The sequence below is a fragment of the Microchirus variegatus genome (genome assembly GCF_963457635.1).
Source record: "Microchirus variegatus genome assembly, chromosome: 20".
Taxonomy (NCBI): Eukaryota; Metazoa; Chordata; class Actinopteri; order Pleuronectiformes; family Soleidae; genus Microchirus; species Microchirus variegatus.
This window is the reverse complement of record NC_139821.1, coordinates 10,135,454-10,152,724: the sequence shown is the minus strand read 5'-3', so window position 1 is coordinate 10,152,724 and position 17,271 is coordinate 10,135,454. Positions and strand designations below refer to the sequence as shown.

Here is a 17,271-nt window from a genome sequence, read left to right as displayed (position 1 = left end):
TTTAATAAACTGATTCTAATGATTCCGTTACATTGAAAACAACTGCTTTTACAATTCATTAGTCACTCGTTTGTGTGTGTCACTTGTAAAATAAAGTCAGGGCAGTTTCATGCGGCGATGACTCCGCCCACATTGAGCAGGTACTATTTTGTAGTGGAAAACCAACCTAAAACGTGCGGTGCGGAGGCGAGGCGAGCTGGGACCATAGGTGGAAAAGGGGCTTATGTATGTAACCAGACACACTCATACGTCCAATTTTATAAACAGTCATTAAATGCTCTCTGTGGACACGGACAGTAGAATGTATGGGGAGGCCTTATCAGTTATAAGCAGTAATTAATACTATATATACTGACTTGACACAAAATAAACTAGGCTATCTAATGTTCAGCCTAAGCGTGTGAAAGCTTGTGCATGTCGGACAGTGCCTTTTGCGGGAAATTGTGTAAAAAGGGACCGCGTTGAATGACGAGTGAGTGGTTTCTCCCTCTGTCTTACTCACAGTGAAGATGTTCAGACCTGCAGGCGTTCGCTCGCTTTGCATCTCTTTACACAACAGCGTACCGTACTGTAAAACTAAAGTTCGACACACTTTAAGTGACTCTGAACTGCCAGTGTCTGCGACCTGTGCAACAAGTTTCCTGAAGGAATGTAACCTCATTAACTCCCCTTGAAGTTGTTCCATCCCTCTCGCTGTCCCCACCCTCTGCATACTAAATGTGCCTCAGCATGTTAGTGCTCTAGAAAAAAAAAAAACAACCTCTCACGCTATTGAAAATGGAAATCAATTAGTCTGTGGTAAATACACAGTAAGTCACTTTAAGCCTGTGTTGTGATGACTTCTTGGTTGTCTGAAGCCACGTCTGACAGCAGCAATGCCACACGATTATCACAGGGATTTAAGACAAAAGGAGGAGAGTAAGCTGGAATGAGTGTTAAGTGATCAGCTGTAACGTAGGCCATTGTAGCCTCCAAGGTACAAGTTTTCCCTAATAGCTGAGCTACTGTAGGGTAGTGCAGTACTGGCAGAAGACAATGGGGTCTCATGCAGGAACACGACAGAGGGAAAAGATTTGATCTTACATGACGAGCAGCGAGACATTCATCGGTTTTCTCGAACATTTTCAACGAATTAATCATAAATACGGTTGCCATAAGATGCAGGAGAAGACAGACAGACGGGCTGTCTTCCCAGGGTGAGTTTGAATATGATACGACAATAACTGGCATAATTAAGTATATAATATTTCCTAACAGCAGACTCATACGTTCCAGTGCTTCTCTTACACTTCTCTCAGCGCCTCAGGGTTTTTCTACACGTCGCTGTAGAAACCTGACAGAGTAACAGCACCTACACTTTCTCTGTCTAAAGTCTCAGTGACTGCCACACAAAGTGAAAAAAAAAGTAACTGACTTATTGTTTCTGTTACAGAAACTCTCAGCTCTGATGATACATCACTGAAAGACTGACTCTGGTTTATTCTTGTTATCCAGTGTAAAGATTGGAAATTATGCTTATGACTGACTCGTGTGGTTTATGACATGTGTACGAGTTGTGGTATTTAGTTGTTGGTTTATTCGTAATAAAATCAAACAATACAAAGTTTCATTTTGTTTGCAGATTTTCGATGTTTTTTTTTTGTTTTTTTTTAATTTAAACCAGATTTTTGATTATCAATATTTACATTTAGTTAATAGTTAACTAGATTTGCTTGGCATATTTGAGTTTTTGTTATTAGTACATTCTCAATTTGGGCATAGTGAAGGTATCATAGTCGTAGTGACAGCCTATGAGCGGAGAGACGGACATAACCTTGCTTCTTTTGTTTGTTTGCTTGCATTTTGGATAATAAACCACAAAACACGGCAACAATCTTAACTGTTTCTTTCCCTTGTATAAGATACATATCCATGGAGCAATAAAGGTCTTTTGATTAAATTTAAATTGACTCTAATTAGAATTTGTTTGGTTCGTTTGGTGAGGCCCTGTGTGTGTGTTTCGACTCAAAGAAAAGAGAGAAAGGAAAAAACAGTTTACTTTTTCTGTCCAGTCTGGGTTCCCTGGGCAGCGCAGGAGTAATTGCCGATCTGCCTTCCGAAGCGAATCGCCATGGATATGTCGCAGTCGTCCACGGCAACCACGGCCACTTTTTCTCCAGAGGGTCCATGAGGGATGCCCAGACGTCCGATGTTAGGCTGAAAAAGAATATAAAAAATGGAATGCATTAGATAAAAATTCACAAATAATAGTGCAAATATTGTAGGAAATTGTGAAGAAGTAAGCAGAGCAGCTGAAAAACATCCAGATAAAATAAATGTGTAAATGGTAAAAATGTTTTTACAACTTCAAATCAAATAAACAGAACAAAGATAACTAATCTGCATAAAAAAATATAATAATAAATTCACTAACTTTTAATTCTAAAATAATTGTATATATGTTTTCTTTGGTTTTTTTTCATCCAGTCAGGAGGAAGTTGCATGTGTGGGTCAGTGCCGCTACACAAACAATGTTAAGCTCACTTGAATCCAAATCCGGCAACAACGGCAACAGCACGTGAGCCGCTCCTGCATTTAAGACAACAAAAAGCCCATTGTGCTTTTCACTCACGACTAATGATTACAAAGTCGGTGAATTCCTTCATCAAGGCTCGTGTCCGACGAATGCTGATCTGAGAAAAATGTGGATGTGCTTCAAAAAATCAGGGCCAACAAACGGCTTTTAGTTCGTGAAATATCTAACCTGAGACTGAAGTTCAGTGGAGCATTTACCCAACAATAGTGGACTAGGAACCAGAAACTGGAGCCATTTAAGGGAGTTTGATTTAAAAAGTGAAAGGAACAAAGGAAGAATATGAGTCACTCTGGGTTTATCAGTAGATACGTTTAAAGCTGTAGTATGTAACTGTTTTTTATGTCTGTGGAGACACAGAGTGTTACATTGTATATCATGACTGACAGAAAGGGAAGGTGGAAACATAACAGCTGCGCTAGTAAAGTGAGATGGCAGCAAACTTGAGGTTTAACGATCTCCGCTTCTCTGAAACATGAGCGAGATGAAACAAATGTTGAAAGAGAACTTTAGGTTAAGGAATTAACCCTGTTTCTCTGAAATATGAGTGAGGTAGTGAGATACCAAAACAAATGTTGAAGGAGAACGGTTGAAATACGGACTTGGTGTCGTCCTTTCAGAAGCTAGCGGCACTTGCAGTGGATTGGTGACAGATGTTACATAGTGGAGCTTTAATTTGAAATCACAAAATAATGAATTTCTTTGGTTACTAATCTTAAAACTACAAAAACAAATGAGACTACAGATCTCAGATCTGATCACAGTGTTATGTTTTTACATTTTTGTGTGTGTGTGTGTGTGTTTTTATCTTCAAATCACATTTCCAAAGTAGCAGTGGACAGACGAAGAAGAAAATAAGCTTGGATAAGAAAAAAAAAATGTGTGTGCATAATTGTGTGTGACGCCTACATAAATAGGATTAGAGTAATAAGATACTGGTGGGGCAAAGGAAGAAGGAGTAGAAAAAAACTAAATAGAAAAGAAAAAAAGTGACACACAAAAACTGGGAAGCAGGCTGACCAGAAATAAGACACTGGAAGAGAAAGACAAAGGAGTGATTGGCAGACAGGTAGGGGGAAAAAAAAGAGCAACAGGGCTGCAGTGTTGTGGCTCAGGTGGACTCTGCTTCTGAATATTTTCCAACCCAGAGGGACTGTTATAGAGCTTTGTCACTGCCACTCCCAATCAACAGGCCCTGTTTCCATCAACAACATTCACCGTTCACTTCGTTTTCCAGGGAAATCCTTCAGTTGACATCCATGTTACATCGCTGTCTCGCAATATTTATCTTCGATATAAAGCCGTTGCTCAGTTAACACAGGTATCTCGGTCTCAGGGCTTTTTCAGTGTCCAATCAGGAGCCAGAAGTCCATAAAGATGCGATCTTCTCTGGTCATGAAGTTTGTGAGTGAATGTCTCATCTTCAAGTGAGCATTAAAAACAATTAACAACAATATCTTATATATGTCTATACACTTTATTATGTATTACTTTAGTGTAGATTCATTAGCCAATTATTTGATTGATTAGTTTGGACTGATTGATCGATCAGTCAATCAACCATTAAAACGATATTTGAATATCAAAATTGTCGCTAATATACTGTCTGATGATTTTAAATAATAATAAAAAAAATATATATTTACTGTACTCTGTGTTTAATGTTTTCATTTAACAGTGTCCTATGTTGTATGTTGTATTCTATGTTGTCTTTTACAAGCTTTTTGCTAAATCTGGTACACCCCACTTTTCATGTTATATAAATGATTATTGTACGTGCACACTGTCCTGAAAATTATAAATAAATACATGAATTAATTATTTAAATAACTAATAAATAAATACATAAATTAATGAATTAATGAAGTAACAAATAAATAAATAAATAAATGTATTTATTTATTTCTTCTTATTTATGTATCCCTGTAACTGTGCATATACAAATGACAAATAAAACTGCAAATCTCAAACCCAAAACCCTGTCACTGGCAAAAGGACAACTAACCGTCTGTGCAGGTATCTGCAGGTGCCTACCTGAGTTAAACCCACCCACCCACCCACCCACTTCCCCCTTCCCAGACAAGCATCGCCATGGTATCCACAGACATCTGTCTTTCCAGGCAGTCCACGTGCGAACCAGTTAATTCTTGTCGGGGGGCCTCCCAGTGTTGGCTGCGGTGCCGCAAACTCTGAGCAGAAAAGTGCATCTCTTGATTTATAGCGGCGTTATGTAACATGGGAGTTTACCTGAGACAACGTAGACTGCACGTCAGGAAGTGTGTCTCATAGCAGCGTTCAGGTGAGAGGAACATGATAGATCCTACACGCTCAGCAGGTCTACCAATCAAGATTGTGTAATTACACTTGCCCACTATAATTAGGACAACCTGATGCACTTCCCCTTGCCGAGTGTCCCACTGTGGGCCGAAAAATAACAAAACTGGAGAATAATGTTGGCCCTGAACAGTCAGCAGCAGATGAAAAGACCGAAAATAATCGAAGAGAGTCATTAATGGTGAATAAATAAACCAGCCTTCAGAACGTCTAAAATACCATTAAGTGGCAATTCCAATCATTGCTTTTTCATGTCCTTGTTTCAACTTTAATACTCTGAGTAAGATCTGCACAAATCCCTGAGCTTACTATAAGAATTCATGCTTCAGTCTTTGCTTCATATCAAGCAGCTAAATGATTTTGATCATGATTACAGTCATTTCATTTCTTTTTAAATATGTGAGTAAGACGTATAAAACACACGGAGTGGAGTCTACAATTATATTTTTCCATGCGTGAGATAAGTGTCATTTTAAAACAAACAATTAACTCAAATTGCTTCAATGCGGTGGGAAAATTAGAGATGAGTGAAAGTCTGATGACTGCATAAAAAGTTGTCGAAGATAAAGAACGCCACGCTGCGTGGTTGACTTCTCAGGTTAACGCGAAGCCACGCTGATTAAAATCGCATCATCGCTTTAGAATTCAGTCACGTGAAGAGAGGATGAGATAAAAATAAAAAAAACAGGAAGCAAAACATGAGAGCGAGACCCTGATGTCACACATAATGGACCCACAAACCAAAATATCAGAGGCTGCAGCTGTTACACATGCTGGTAAGATACATACAGAGTATAAATAATATAGAGCTAATGCTATTTGTTTACAGTGAATTTCTTTGATAAAACTCCAGGAACTGTTAACATGGATGCAAGTGTATTGTTTTCTAAATTATTCTTCTCTCTTAGGCAAGGTTAAACACTAGCTTTTTTAGCTTAGGTTAATGAGCGTGTGACCGCGTGGTTGCTCCAACTGTATATGGTTTCAGGCTTCTTTCTGAAGCTCGTTTTAAAGCGCACTCTGCCCTCACAGTGACGAGCCCCATGAGAGTCTCTTCTGTAGCCTCCGGTCGACTCTGACCCGCTGAAGATTCCCCCTCTCTCAGGTGTCGTCTCCGGGGGCAATGTTGCTTGTTGCGACCATGGCAACGCACTTGAGCCCCACAGCTCGCCACAAAGGCGGGGACGGCAGAGGACACGAGCGGACTGAACGCGCGCGCAAACAAACGCACTCGTGTGCACTAAAAAACTATACTAAAACTCTGCCAGCTGCAATCAAAACACCCACACTTTCTTTCGACGATAACAACCAGTCTGCACGCAGACGACACAGCAAAATCACCCACCCAAGCACACACACACGCACTCTCCCTCCCTCCCACCAACAGAGGCTCACACTGACACCTCTATTACGGCCAGGCTGCCTGTCAAAGGCGACATGATAAGTCAACCTGCCCTGCGGCCAGGACAAAGAGCTTTGCCGCACAGATCGAGTTACATGCTGAACACAGTTCGACACCTTTGTAAAAAAAAAAAAACAACAACAACCTAAAACACTGTCAAAGTGAGCAACTAATGACTGTGTGTACCCATGTATACTATTTATTTCTTACCTCTTTGGGACTTTTTCTTGCATAAACACTGACCTTTTCAGACAAATTATGGCCCTGAAGAGACAGCACTTATGGTTATGTTTAAGGTAAGGGGTGAGGCTTTTTACTTAACTGTTACTTTATCATGAAGTCACGCTGAAATTAGAAATTAGGTAGAAGATGGATGGATGGATATGGGAGAAGTTACCTGCAGAGAACCTAGGGAGGAAGAACTCCATACAGAAGGGCCCTTGGTTGAACCACCAATTTCAATCATCGATGCAGTGTCTTAACAAGAATCTGTGGGTAATGCTTGGTGGTGATTATGTGTGCATGTGTTGGGGTAGAGTAGGAAGGATGTCTGCATAATGTGTTTGTGATGTTTATGTAATCTGTTGAGTGAGCAAGCAGCGTGCCTGTGTGTTTGCATATTTGTATGTGTGTGTGTGTGTGTGTGTGTGTGTGAGTAGGAAACAGGAAGCATGCTAGCAGTGCTGCAGACAGCTCCGTGGCTCATTTGGATAATACAGGAAAAAGCGCCCACTCTCTTTTATTTTATTTGGGTTTGCCTGAGGAAATGCCTTTGTTTCTCTGACTACTGAATGAAAAAAATGACCCCTGATGAAAATGAGCCGTGTGTGTTTGTGTGTGTGTGTGTTGTTGCAATTGTATTCTTTCCTGTCATAAATACTGACCTTGTCAGGACCAGTAGTCCTCCTTAACAGGTTAGGATTAGGCATCAACTGGTCATAGTTAAGGTTATGGAATGAATGGAAGTCAAGTTCAGAGTCCTTAAAAAGATAGCTGTGCATGTACGTGTGTGTGTGTTTAAACCCTGTCATGCACAGGCTAGTATAACCCATCTTCCCTATGGCAGACTCTATCATGTCCACATTACCTCACCTGCCCTCTGGCTATGTAAACCTAGAAGTGTGAATTATTCAAACACACACACTCACACAAACAGAGACACACATGGTTCCCAGAGGCTTTACAACAGAGCTACGATGTCCTGTTTTCAAGCCGACATGTTGCTGCTGCTTTGTCGCCTTCATCGCGCTCATATCTATCAGCGAAACAGATGGACAGCGGCCATTGTTGTCTTGTGGCTTTGAAGGGGGAAAAACATGTGCAAATTGAGGTAAGGGAAACTGAATCCTGTCTGAAATGACTCGAGAATAGTCCTTAACAAATGACATCAGTGACATTAACTTCTGATTGATGGTTTTCATCCGTTTGTGGAAGCACATTTTACAGACAGGTTTCATCTCTGTGACTCCTTCAGCTTGATTAATTACTTTTCCACCTTTCTCCTCCTATTGCCTTTTTTTTATACTCGCCAACATATGAGTCACATGTCTACAGCCGTGATTGATCTGTAAACTGTCGTTCACCGATAAATCTGTCTAATTTGTACAATAAACAGTATATGTATTATACAAAAGCAACCAGTCTTAACGCTAAGTCATCTCCCTTTCTATGTAGCATACTAATATGACAGACGTATCAATCTTCTTATCAAAATCTTGGCCTCGTGGTCCTGCTGCATTAACTATCTAACCTTTATCTCAGCAGGATTGATGCTAATGTTCTGCAGTAAAAGCAGAGGAACAATAAAACAAGGCCTGATATACATCATAGGAGTGATAACAGAAATGTGCAGTGGAGCAAGATAAGACAGAAGGATAAGACGATGTTTATAAACTATACGTTTCTCTCAGCTTCATATCTACACTTTGTACACAGCATTTTTTATCTCCCCTTTTCTCTTCTCCCCCAAAATTCCACCGTCAGTTTGTCTCTCCCAGTGTTAATAAGAGGTTAAGTCATGCTAGGTGAGGTGTGTGAAATTTCCTTCTTGCAGTGACACACTCGCAGATCACAGATGAGCAGGGGAGGGATGTAAACGGTGAGGGAAATAGAGCGAAATGAGGCAGAGATAGAGATGTAGTGAATCACGTCAGTCCACCGTGTACGGAGGCGGTCTATAGTGACAGATTTATCAGATTTAGCTTCTTTCCCCAATGACACAAGGCTGTAGACGTCTGCTGTTCAGACTGACTGCGAGCTCACTCATCTAAACAGACACAAGAAGTTGAACCAATGTGTGTGCTTTAGGACCAGTCTGAGAGGAACTAGAAGTCACAATAGCAAGCCAATGAGAATCACTACCTTACTAGATGTAGCTAAATCTGTGTATGCCAATGGCTTAAGGTTAGTAAATAGATTTTTAACTGTGGACAATTGCCTTTGGTTGCAAATAACAACACTACACATGGCTAATTACTCACACTAAACAAGGAGTTTAGTTACAGACAATTAGCCCCAGTTGCAGTTTCAACATTAACATTTTTTAATTTAACTGCACTTGTATTTTGAAGATCACTGGAGTCTGAAACATCTCACCAAGAGTTCAAATTGCACCACAGCTCATTTATGTGAGAGTGGAGCAGTGATCAGACCTTCTGCCGCCATTGTGCACGGCAGACATCTTTACTTACCGTGTTTATGGTGTGAGTGGCTACACATCGGATCACTTTAAAACTCACAAATCTTTAGCTCATGTACAGTTCACTAACGGCTGGGTGCAGGACCTTCACGCCTTGAGGCTGGCAAACAATATCATCATCGTCATCGGAACTAGTGTGTGGTGCTAAACCTAGCAAAATGTGTGTTTGCTTTTCAATTGTCTAAGGTTGATTTCACACAAACAGCATTTGGTGTGCACCAAACATGTTTGGTCCCTTGGTTCGGTTCGTTGGTGTGAATGTAATCTCGGTACTTTGGTGCACATCAAATCAACTGGTCCGAGACCTGCATGAAGGTACGGTTCCACTGGTGTGAAACAACCAAACCAAATGGGACGAAAAGGTCTAGTTTAATGCATTATGGGTATCAGACGAGATATGGGATTACCTCGGATTTCCAAGAACCTTCTTGCTGTCACATGACAATCCTCTCCACTGCACTTAGCACGCACTTTAAAACAAAATCACAGTCTAACCACCCCTTGATAGTTGTAATAAGTGCCATCTTCAACGATCATGTATCGTTTACTGTCATTAATCCTCTCTGATGGAATCCGACTGCCGCCAAAGAAAACACAATCACTGCTCAGTGGGAGTCCACCTACCTGTATGCCTGTCTCCCTGCCAAGGCTCAGACATGTTTATTTCACCTGAACAAACCTCAATATATGAAGTCAATGAGAGCTGACAGATGAGCATAAGGCTGATATTGTATCACTTATACACCGGTGGTCCATTCATAGATTATACAGCTTCTCTAACCACAAAGAGAAATAAAGTGAAACAGACAAACCTGTAGTGCATAATGATATAGATAAGATAATAATAATGATACACTTTTGAATAGTCAGACAGATAGACAGTGATGTAATTAAACAAAGTAGACCACAAACCATCAGATTAATTCCTGAATGAACATGACTAATTAACACAGCCCACAACGTGAAGTAGATGGATTAAGTAAATCACGCTCAGTTTTGTCCAAAACGACAAAACACCAGCACTCCAACCACAATTTTGCATGTGTTCAAAACTACTAGAAATTACTTTTTTGCTACAAGTGTCTGGGTTTTGGTTCAAGAAGAATACAAAAACATGCAAAAGCAGGCCAATGCAGGAAATCAAGAGTTAAAGGGATTCTTGTGGGTTCTGAAAGATCGTCATGAAAATGGTGAAAAGCGATAAATCATATTGAAACTTCTCCCAGAGACCAAAAACAGGAGAGAAAGTAGGAAGCAAAGTTACCACACACCTTCAACAGCCCAACACAACTTCAATCCCATCATCAGACGAGAGCCAGACCACAACGGACCACATAGTAGGACACCATGTTACCTCTGTATATCTAAGGTAAGCATGTACAATAGTTAGTCTAGAAGCAGAGCAGGGACTAAATGAGACCCCAGGTGGAAAAGAGACACCAGTAGACACCAGTGGGGACTAGGCTAGAGGTCAGAGTTACCTCCTTCTGATTGAGCTCCAGCCAGGCAGTAAAGAGAGGGAGCCGCAGAGCCCCACTGGAGTCCACCAGACTCCCCCCGTCCTGGGAGAGAGACACACCGTGAGAGAGAGAGACACCGCATTAGACCTGCAGCCCACAGCCAAGCCACTTCACTGTGTGTGCGCTGTGGATGTTTGTGCGTATTTATGTCAGAGTCTCGTCTCTTTTTGACCTCATTTTCAAGTGCAGAAAATACTTGTCTGTTGCACGTATCAATAAATAGACATGCAACTGCAAACATTGATATTCTTTTAAGTGTGTTATATGTACAGTGTGTCTTTCCTCCTTTGTTCGCACGAGTCGGTGCACAACATGACAGCAGAAATAAGCACAGATCCAAACAATAGCTACACCCATGACGCAAAAACATAACTCCTCTGTGTCCACTTCAAAAACATCTCCCCGCTCTACCTCACACAATAAGCTACAACTCATGCGCCTCCACCTTTGGACAAAGGTGTCTCCGGCAGATTTACGTCACCCTGTGAAACGCTGTGCTGTGTACGGAGCAGGTGAAATTTACAACAGGAAAAACACAGAGTGTATTTACTTTTAGCACAAGACTGTGAAAACAAGACCACATCCAAACCAACTGTTTCAAAATACATAAATACACATTTTAACTAAATGCTTTAAAGCTACAGTGCATTATGCCAACAGAAATGGTGTATCTTTGTATATATACTCCGTCCTTCATGTTAAAATGTATACACTGAGGGAGTGTTTGTGTGTATACACCAGCAGCTCAGGGGTGGGTGGAGGCAAGAAGTATTTATCCAGTCAAACTGCTGATCCACCAGGTTCTTTGAGCAGCAGATTTCACTTCTAAAAGATTCTGTGACAGCTTCTCTGTTTTCACTCCAACCTGTTTGCAGCCGTCATATTTTACTTGTGTCTGTCTTGACATAAAATCACTTTCTATGAGCAGAGTGGGAATGTTGTCACACAAGATGTGACCACCACAGCACTGAAAACACAGTTGTATGGAGCTGAATCAGCATAGTGCAAAGTATTTTAACAATGGTTTGAATTTAAGGACTTTGTTTATATTTCAAAGTTGCACACTACAGCTTTAAGAGTGTGTGTGTCTACGTCTGACGATAACCTTAAATATTTGGAGTCTGTGAAAACACACAGTAGGTTGAAAAGAACAAAGGATAACATGACCTCTTCCTCTAACAACACACCCAGTGGGGGAAATGCAATGTCTGGGGCTTCACCTCAAAAAAACATAACTTAACCTTTCTGAAGAGCACTTGGCAGAAAAAACACACAACATGAACCCATGTCTGAGGCGAGAAACACACAAATGTCCAGTTTCTCATCATAACACACACACACACACACACACACACACACACACACACACACACACACACACACACACACACACACACACACACACACACACACACACACACACACACACACACACACACACACACACACACACACACACACACACACACACACACACACACACACACACACACACACCTTGGTGCAGTGTTGATCGTTATGCACAGCTGATGAAGTGTCTAAGTGCCCGTCCGTCTCTGTCATTACGGCCACCCAGGAAAGCATCATTAAAGAAACAGATGACAACTCCAGGCTTTTGCAGGCTCTTTGCGGTTTATTTTAAGATCATTTACCCACCGTGTGGACTTAAAGTTCAACCAAAAGATTAGAGAGACACAAGAAGAGAGACATAGATTAAGTTGTTCAAAGAGATCTCTACCAGATGAAGAACAGTCAAAAACTGCAGCAAGTTACAGGGCCTCAAAATGTTGTTCTGAAGCACAATCTACAACAACTTAATTGTGCAATATTATAGACATGGTATGTTCATAAAGTACTTGGAGTTATGCTGTGAAGTAATTTGCACGTATGCTCTGATGATTAAATCAGCAATGTAACAACCACAGAGGCTGCAAGAGTGAAATAAGCCTGTCTGGGAATGTTGTCCAAATACTCTGGGCTGTAAATAATATCACAGTCCCATATGCAGCTCAGGTAGAGCGAGAAAACTACTGCGAACTCACAGGCTTGTTGTGTCCGCAGTCAAAAAAGCATGTGTATGGATCACATGGAGGATAATTGCATCTTATTTATAGCTGCTGTTTATAGCTCATTGGTGATTCACTTACAAACAATTTGTCACAATTCATTCTGGTTGAAACAATAGCTGGTGAATCTGCCGGCAAATGAGAATAGAATTAAGATTCCTGCCATTGTGAGCGTGAAAGTGAATGGTTTGTTTTGGTATGTTGGCCTTGTGATCGACTGGTGACCCATCCAGGGTGAACGCAGACTCTCGCCCAGTGTCAACGTCGCATAATAGATAATTTGTCAGTAAGTTGAACCAAATGATCCAATGAGTTACAAACTATTGAGAAGTAGTAGTAGTGGCTCTATTATTGGTACTTAACATATACAGTTGTAATGAAACTATGAGGTAAAAGTCAGTGGATAAATTAAGCAGTCTTTGTCTGTTGGGTGTTTTCATCCCTGCAGGTGGTGTGGCAGACACAATCCTCCTGATACATCTGACATCCTGTCGAGTGTCCAGCTAAATAACATCATTTCCTGACACCAGTGACATTATTTCCTGTAGGTAACGCACATGAAACCCCAAAACAACTCCTTTTGCTCCAAGACAACCTCTCAGTGAGTTGTGTATTTCCTGTTTCGATTTACTATGCCAACACAGTTACCTGTCCTTGAGACATTACAATGTGGAATTTCAAAAATGTCTTCATATAGCACAACAGTCCCAATAGTGGTGTGGGCATTTGCACACATTCAAAACACACAGACACACACATAAAGACTAGACCTCTATTTGCTGGCCCCCCCGCAGATTCAAACACAAGCACACAGCGCTTTCCAAATGACCCAGATCATTACAACAATAGCTACTCCATGTCTGTTGTCATGCCGACCCTCCCACTGACCTTTGACCTCTGTTTTTCTTTTTTTTAAAGATGGACCCTGATTCTTCTGAAGAGCAGACACAGATTTAAAAAGGGGGCACAACTTAAACCGCCTCATCATATGACCCAATAAATCACCATCTGTGTGAGTGTGTGTGTGTGCGAGACCGTTAAAAACAACTGGGGGCTCTTGTGGGATAAATAACCCTGGATTAGACTGCACCGGCTACTTTTATCTTTCACCTAACTGAATTAATTCAAGCAGGTTTTTCATGTCTTACATTGCTTGTGATGTCAACATTGGGGAGACAGTGGATTGAGGGAGTCATCTATTAACTGGAAAGACAAGGGTTCGATTCCTGGCACTAGTCCACTTGCTTGTCCACTTACCACTCCTGAAGGCTATGCCAGCAGTGTGTGAATGGGTCTGAAAGATTTGTGATCTTTAGTGTAAAACAGCTTTGAGTGGTCAGCAAGACCAGAAAAGATCTAAATAAAGACCACCATGCCATTGGTTGCTGAGAAACAACTGTAACACCACTCAATCACAGACAGAAAGTCAGACATATCACGTGATTACTTTGTGTTTTGGAGTTAGTATTGATACTGTTTATATGGAGTGGGGGAAAAAAGGTCTATGCTGATCATTATTTTTGCTCCCCACAGAGAACAGCACAGTGAATGAACATTATTGTTGTGTGTTTTTGTTTGGAGAATACTAAAAACATCGCAGATGAAACATTTTTAATGAAGTCTCTCTGGGTCTATGCCAGCAGCAAGGCTACCCACAGACACATGAACAACAAACTTATGTATGCCTTTCTTCAGGTCCAGACATTTACACGTCAACACGTCTAATCTATTGCGAGAGTATTACTGCTTTCTGACATATACATTTCCACTAATACCCTGCAGCAACTGATGCGGGGCTCAATTACCATCACTCAATCTTACTTCTGATCAGTCAACACATGAAAAAAAAAAAAGGCTGACCCTGTGTCAGCCTCAGGGTAATTTAACGGAATGTGTCACCATCTTTGCAAATCGCTGGTCTGCATTGAGACTGACATTGGTCGAACACACAAACCCCCTCTTGCTTTTACACACTAACAACACAAGAATGTAGTCATAAACTTGTGTAATATACAGTTTGTGTGTGTGTGTTTGTGCAGGTAATACTTGTCTGTGCATGTCACCTATATGATCAGTAAAGATGGATAAATTAAAAAGTAAATTGCACAGGGAATCTGTTCATACATGTAAATTAATCTCGTCATTACCATGGAGATCCGTGAAAACACAACACACAAAGAAGTCCTATCTAATATCTGTGGTCGTCAGGAGCCTGGCAGCAGTGTTAACAGAGCTCTACAAGGACTGAGCCATTGTCTCTATCGTCATCATACAGGCAGCGCTGCTAAAGAGAGGTGCATTCTGCCGGAATACACCTCAAACAATAGATACAGATGTAAGCCTGCAGCTAACACGGGACAGTGTAGCCTGATTCATCCCCCTTTGATGAATACCTCACTGTAGAGGTGACAAAGTTCGCTATGGGCTCTATAGCTGGAACACACAAAAAGAAGCAAACAGTGTGTGAAATGTGAGACGCTGTGCATTACAGGTTAGTGTTAGGCTAAGACGCAGGGTATTCCTTTTAACACACTTTTAACACACTGGTGCTGCTGCTGCCGCTGAAATACAATACAATGCTGGATGTCTAAGGTCAAGCCAGCGATGCTACAGCTCCCAGCGTTGGATACATGAAGACAGATGGAAAAGGAAGGAGATGAGGAGGAAGGTGACATAAAGAGGGATTGGGGTCTTTTGTAACATCATAGCTCATTAGCATCATTCATGACTCACTGACAAATTTTGGTGCCCCAATATAACGATATCACAGAACTGGTAGCATCACCAATATCTGTATTATAAAACAGTATTTTACACCACCATTTGAGAAACATAATCTTCCAATGCTGTGGCAGACATTTGCCGCTCTCTCTTTACAGTAGAGGACGACCAAAAGTAGATTTTAAAAGACTGCTATAATAACTACAGTTTGAAGCATGAAAACGCTGATAGCCAGTTAATCCGTTGAAAAACGTCACAACAATATCACAATACTCTCATGTGAATATGAATGCTATCAGTGGGATAACACACTGGAGTGTGCCATTGCCTTTGACCACAACCATCCCTGATATATTCAGAGATTAAAACATAATTTGAAGGTCTTTTTGGAAAGATTTGGCAGGGACGCCATCATCTGATACGATCACAGCCAGAGTCTACCGATACTGATTGATCAAACCAACTAATTGGTCTATGTCTACGTACGGAACAAGATTTGTTTTTCCAATATTCCATCCAGTGATTTTGGCCAGTGTCGGACTGATACCAAGTATTATATAGGCCCATATCTAATGCTCGTTCATTCATTCAAAAAATTTAAATTTGGAGATTCGTCTTGTTAGGAAACCTTTACCGAAAAATCAACAACTACAGTATATACAGAGAAAGCAAGTGTTATCTTCTTTCCTGTTTGGTTTAATGTTAAAAGAACAATGCCCACAGGCTGTGGAAGTTTGTTAGAAAATAACACCAACAAGTGAATGCAATGTAAGCCCTTCTAATATGATGTTACAACTGAAGTGGTTACATGAGCTCAGTCGTGTAATAATCGCTGTCTCTTTTATGAGATCGGAGCATCGTGGGAACGTCTCAAAAAAACAACACTCGACACTGTGAATGAAGCAAACTAGGATGTCAGACGTTAAAAACATAATCAGTGATTAAGATTCCAACTGAGGTTGTACAATTAGGGCGGAAAACATGCAACTGTCAAAGTGGGAAACAACGCTGATGAACTTTTGAACCTTGAAGCTAAAGCCAGGCCTCTGCAAGTGTCAGAGTTAACGTCACCTTTTTAAAGCCTTACTTGTAAGATAAACATCAGCAAGTCGAGGTCAACCTCCTTGGTAGCCTCAAAGAAAGCCACATTTCATATGGTTCACTCCCACATTATCACCAGTTATGATTTGAAGCGTCATTATGTGTGGTGTACTTTTCATCAGCAAACGTTTTCTGCCTTTAATTTTAAAGGACTACTGAAGTCGACTGGTTGATTAATTTCCTTACCTTGTTGTAGTAATGGAGTTGAACGGAGTGCCATTGACCGTCACTAACCCCGCCGAGGATGTAGGGAGACACTGTGGTCTTTGTCTCACCTGGGTGACAAGGATAGGAGGGACAGGGAAGAAGTAAAAGCAGGGAGGGTAAAAGAAAAACATTGAAGATGAATGGGGAATGAAGAATGGTAGGAAGAGGAAAGAAGGGAGGTTTTAAAAGTCAATATAGTTTGTTTGCTTACTGGTTTAACAGTTAAACAGGAACATGTGTCAGTTCAGCCATTTCACTGAATTTATAAAACTTCACAACATTACTCGAGTCAGCAAAAACCGTGAGAAAATTGTTAATAGAATCATAGGACATGCTATCACGTTAGGGTACTAATAAATGCAACATTACAAGTACATTCATGAGTCTTAATCAATGCCATAAAGTTAATATGTAAGGTAATGTTTGTTTGCAAACGTTAGCAAAAATGTTAGCAAAAAGTACTGGTCAAACCAGACCACAAGAGGCTCTTACTACAAAACCATGCATTGAACAAACTGAATGAGGGTGCATTCTATTTTCTAATCAATGCTTTTCATTGATAAAAGTGAGATTATGTTAAAGTGCACTTAAGAAGTAGATTGGTTTTGCTTTAAAGTAAATTTAATGGGAGGAGGAATCTTTTGTCAACA

At 40.7% G+C, this 17,271-nt stretch overlaps 1 protein-coding gene across 1 annotated transcript in view; it reads right to left on the bottom strand.

Annotated features, from left to right (window-relative positions):
* The window catches only part of celsr1a (cadherin EGF LAG seven-pass G-type receptor 1a), a gene marked incomplete at both ends in the record, with an annotated part of 95,381 nt that overhangs the window by 30,249 nt on the left and 47,861 nt on the right, over positions 1–17,271 (bottom strand). The window contains 3 exons of the mRNA XM_083907259.1: positions 2,039–2,196; positions 10,488–10,568; positions 16,601–16,689. Coding sequence (XP_083763385.1) covers positions 2,039–2,196; positions 10,488–10,568; positions 16,601–16,689 — 328 coding nt within the window. The remainder of the gene's footprint in view (positions 1–2,038; positions 2,197–10,487; positions 10,569–16,600; positions 16,690–17,271) is intronic.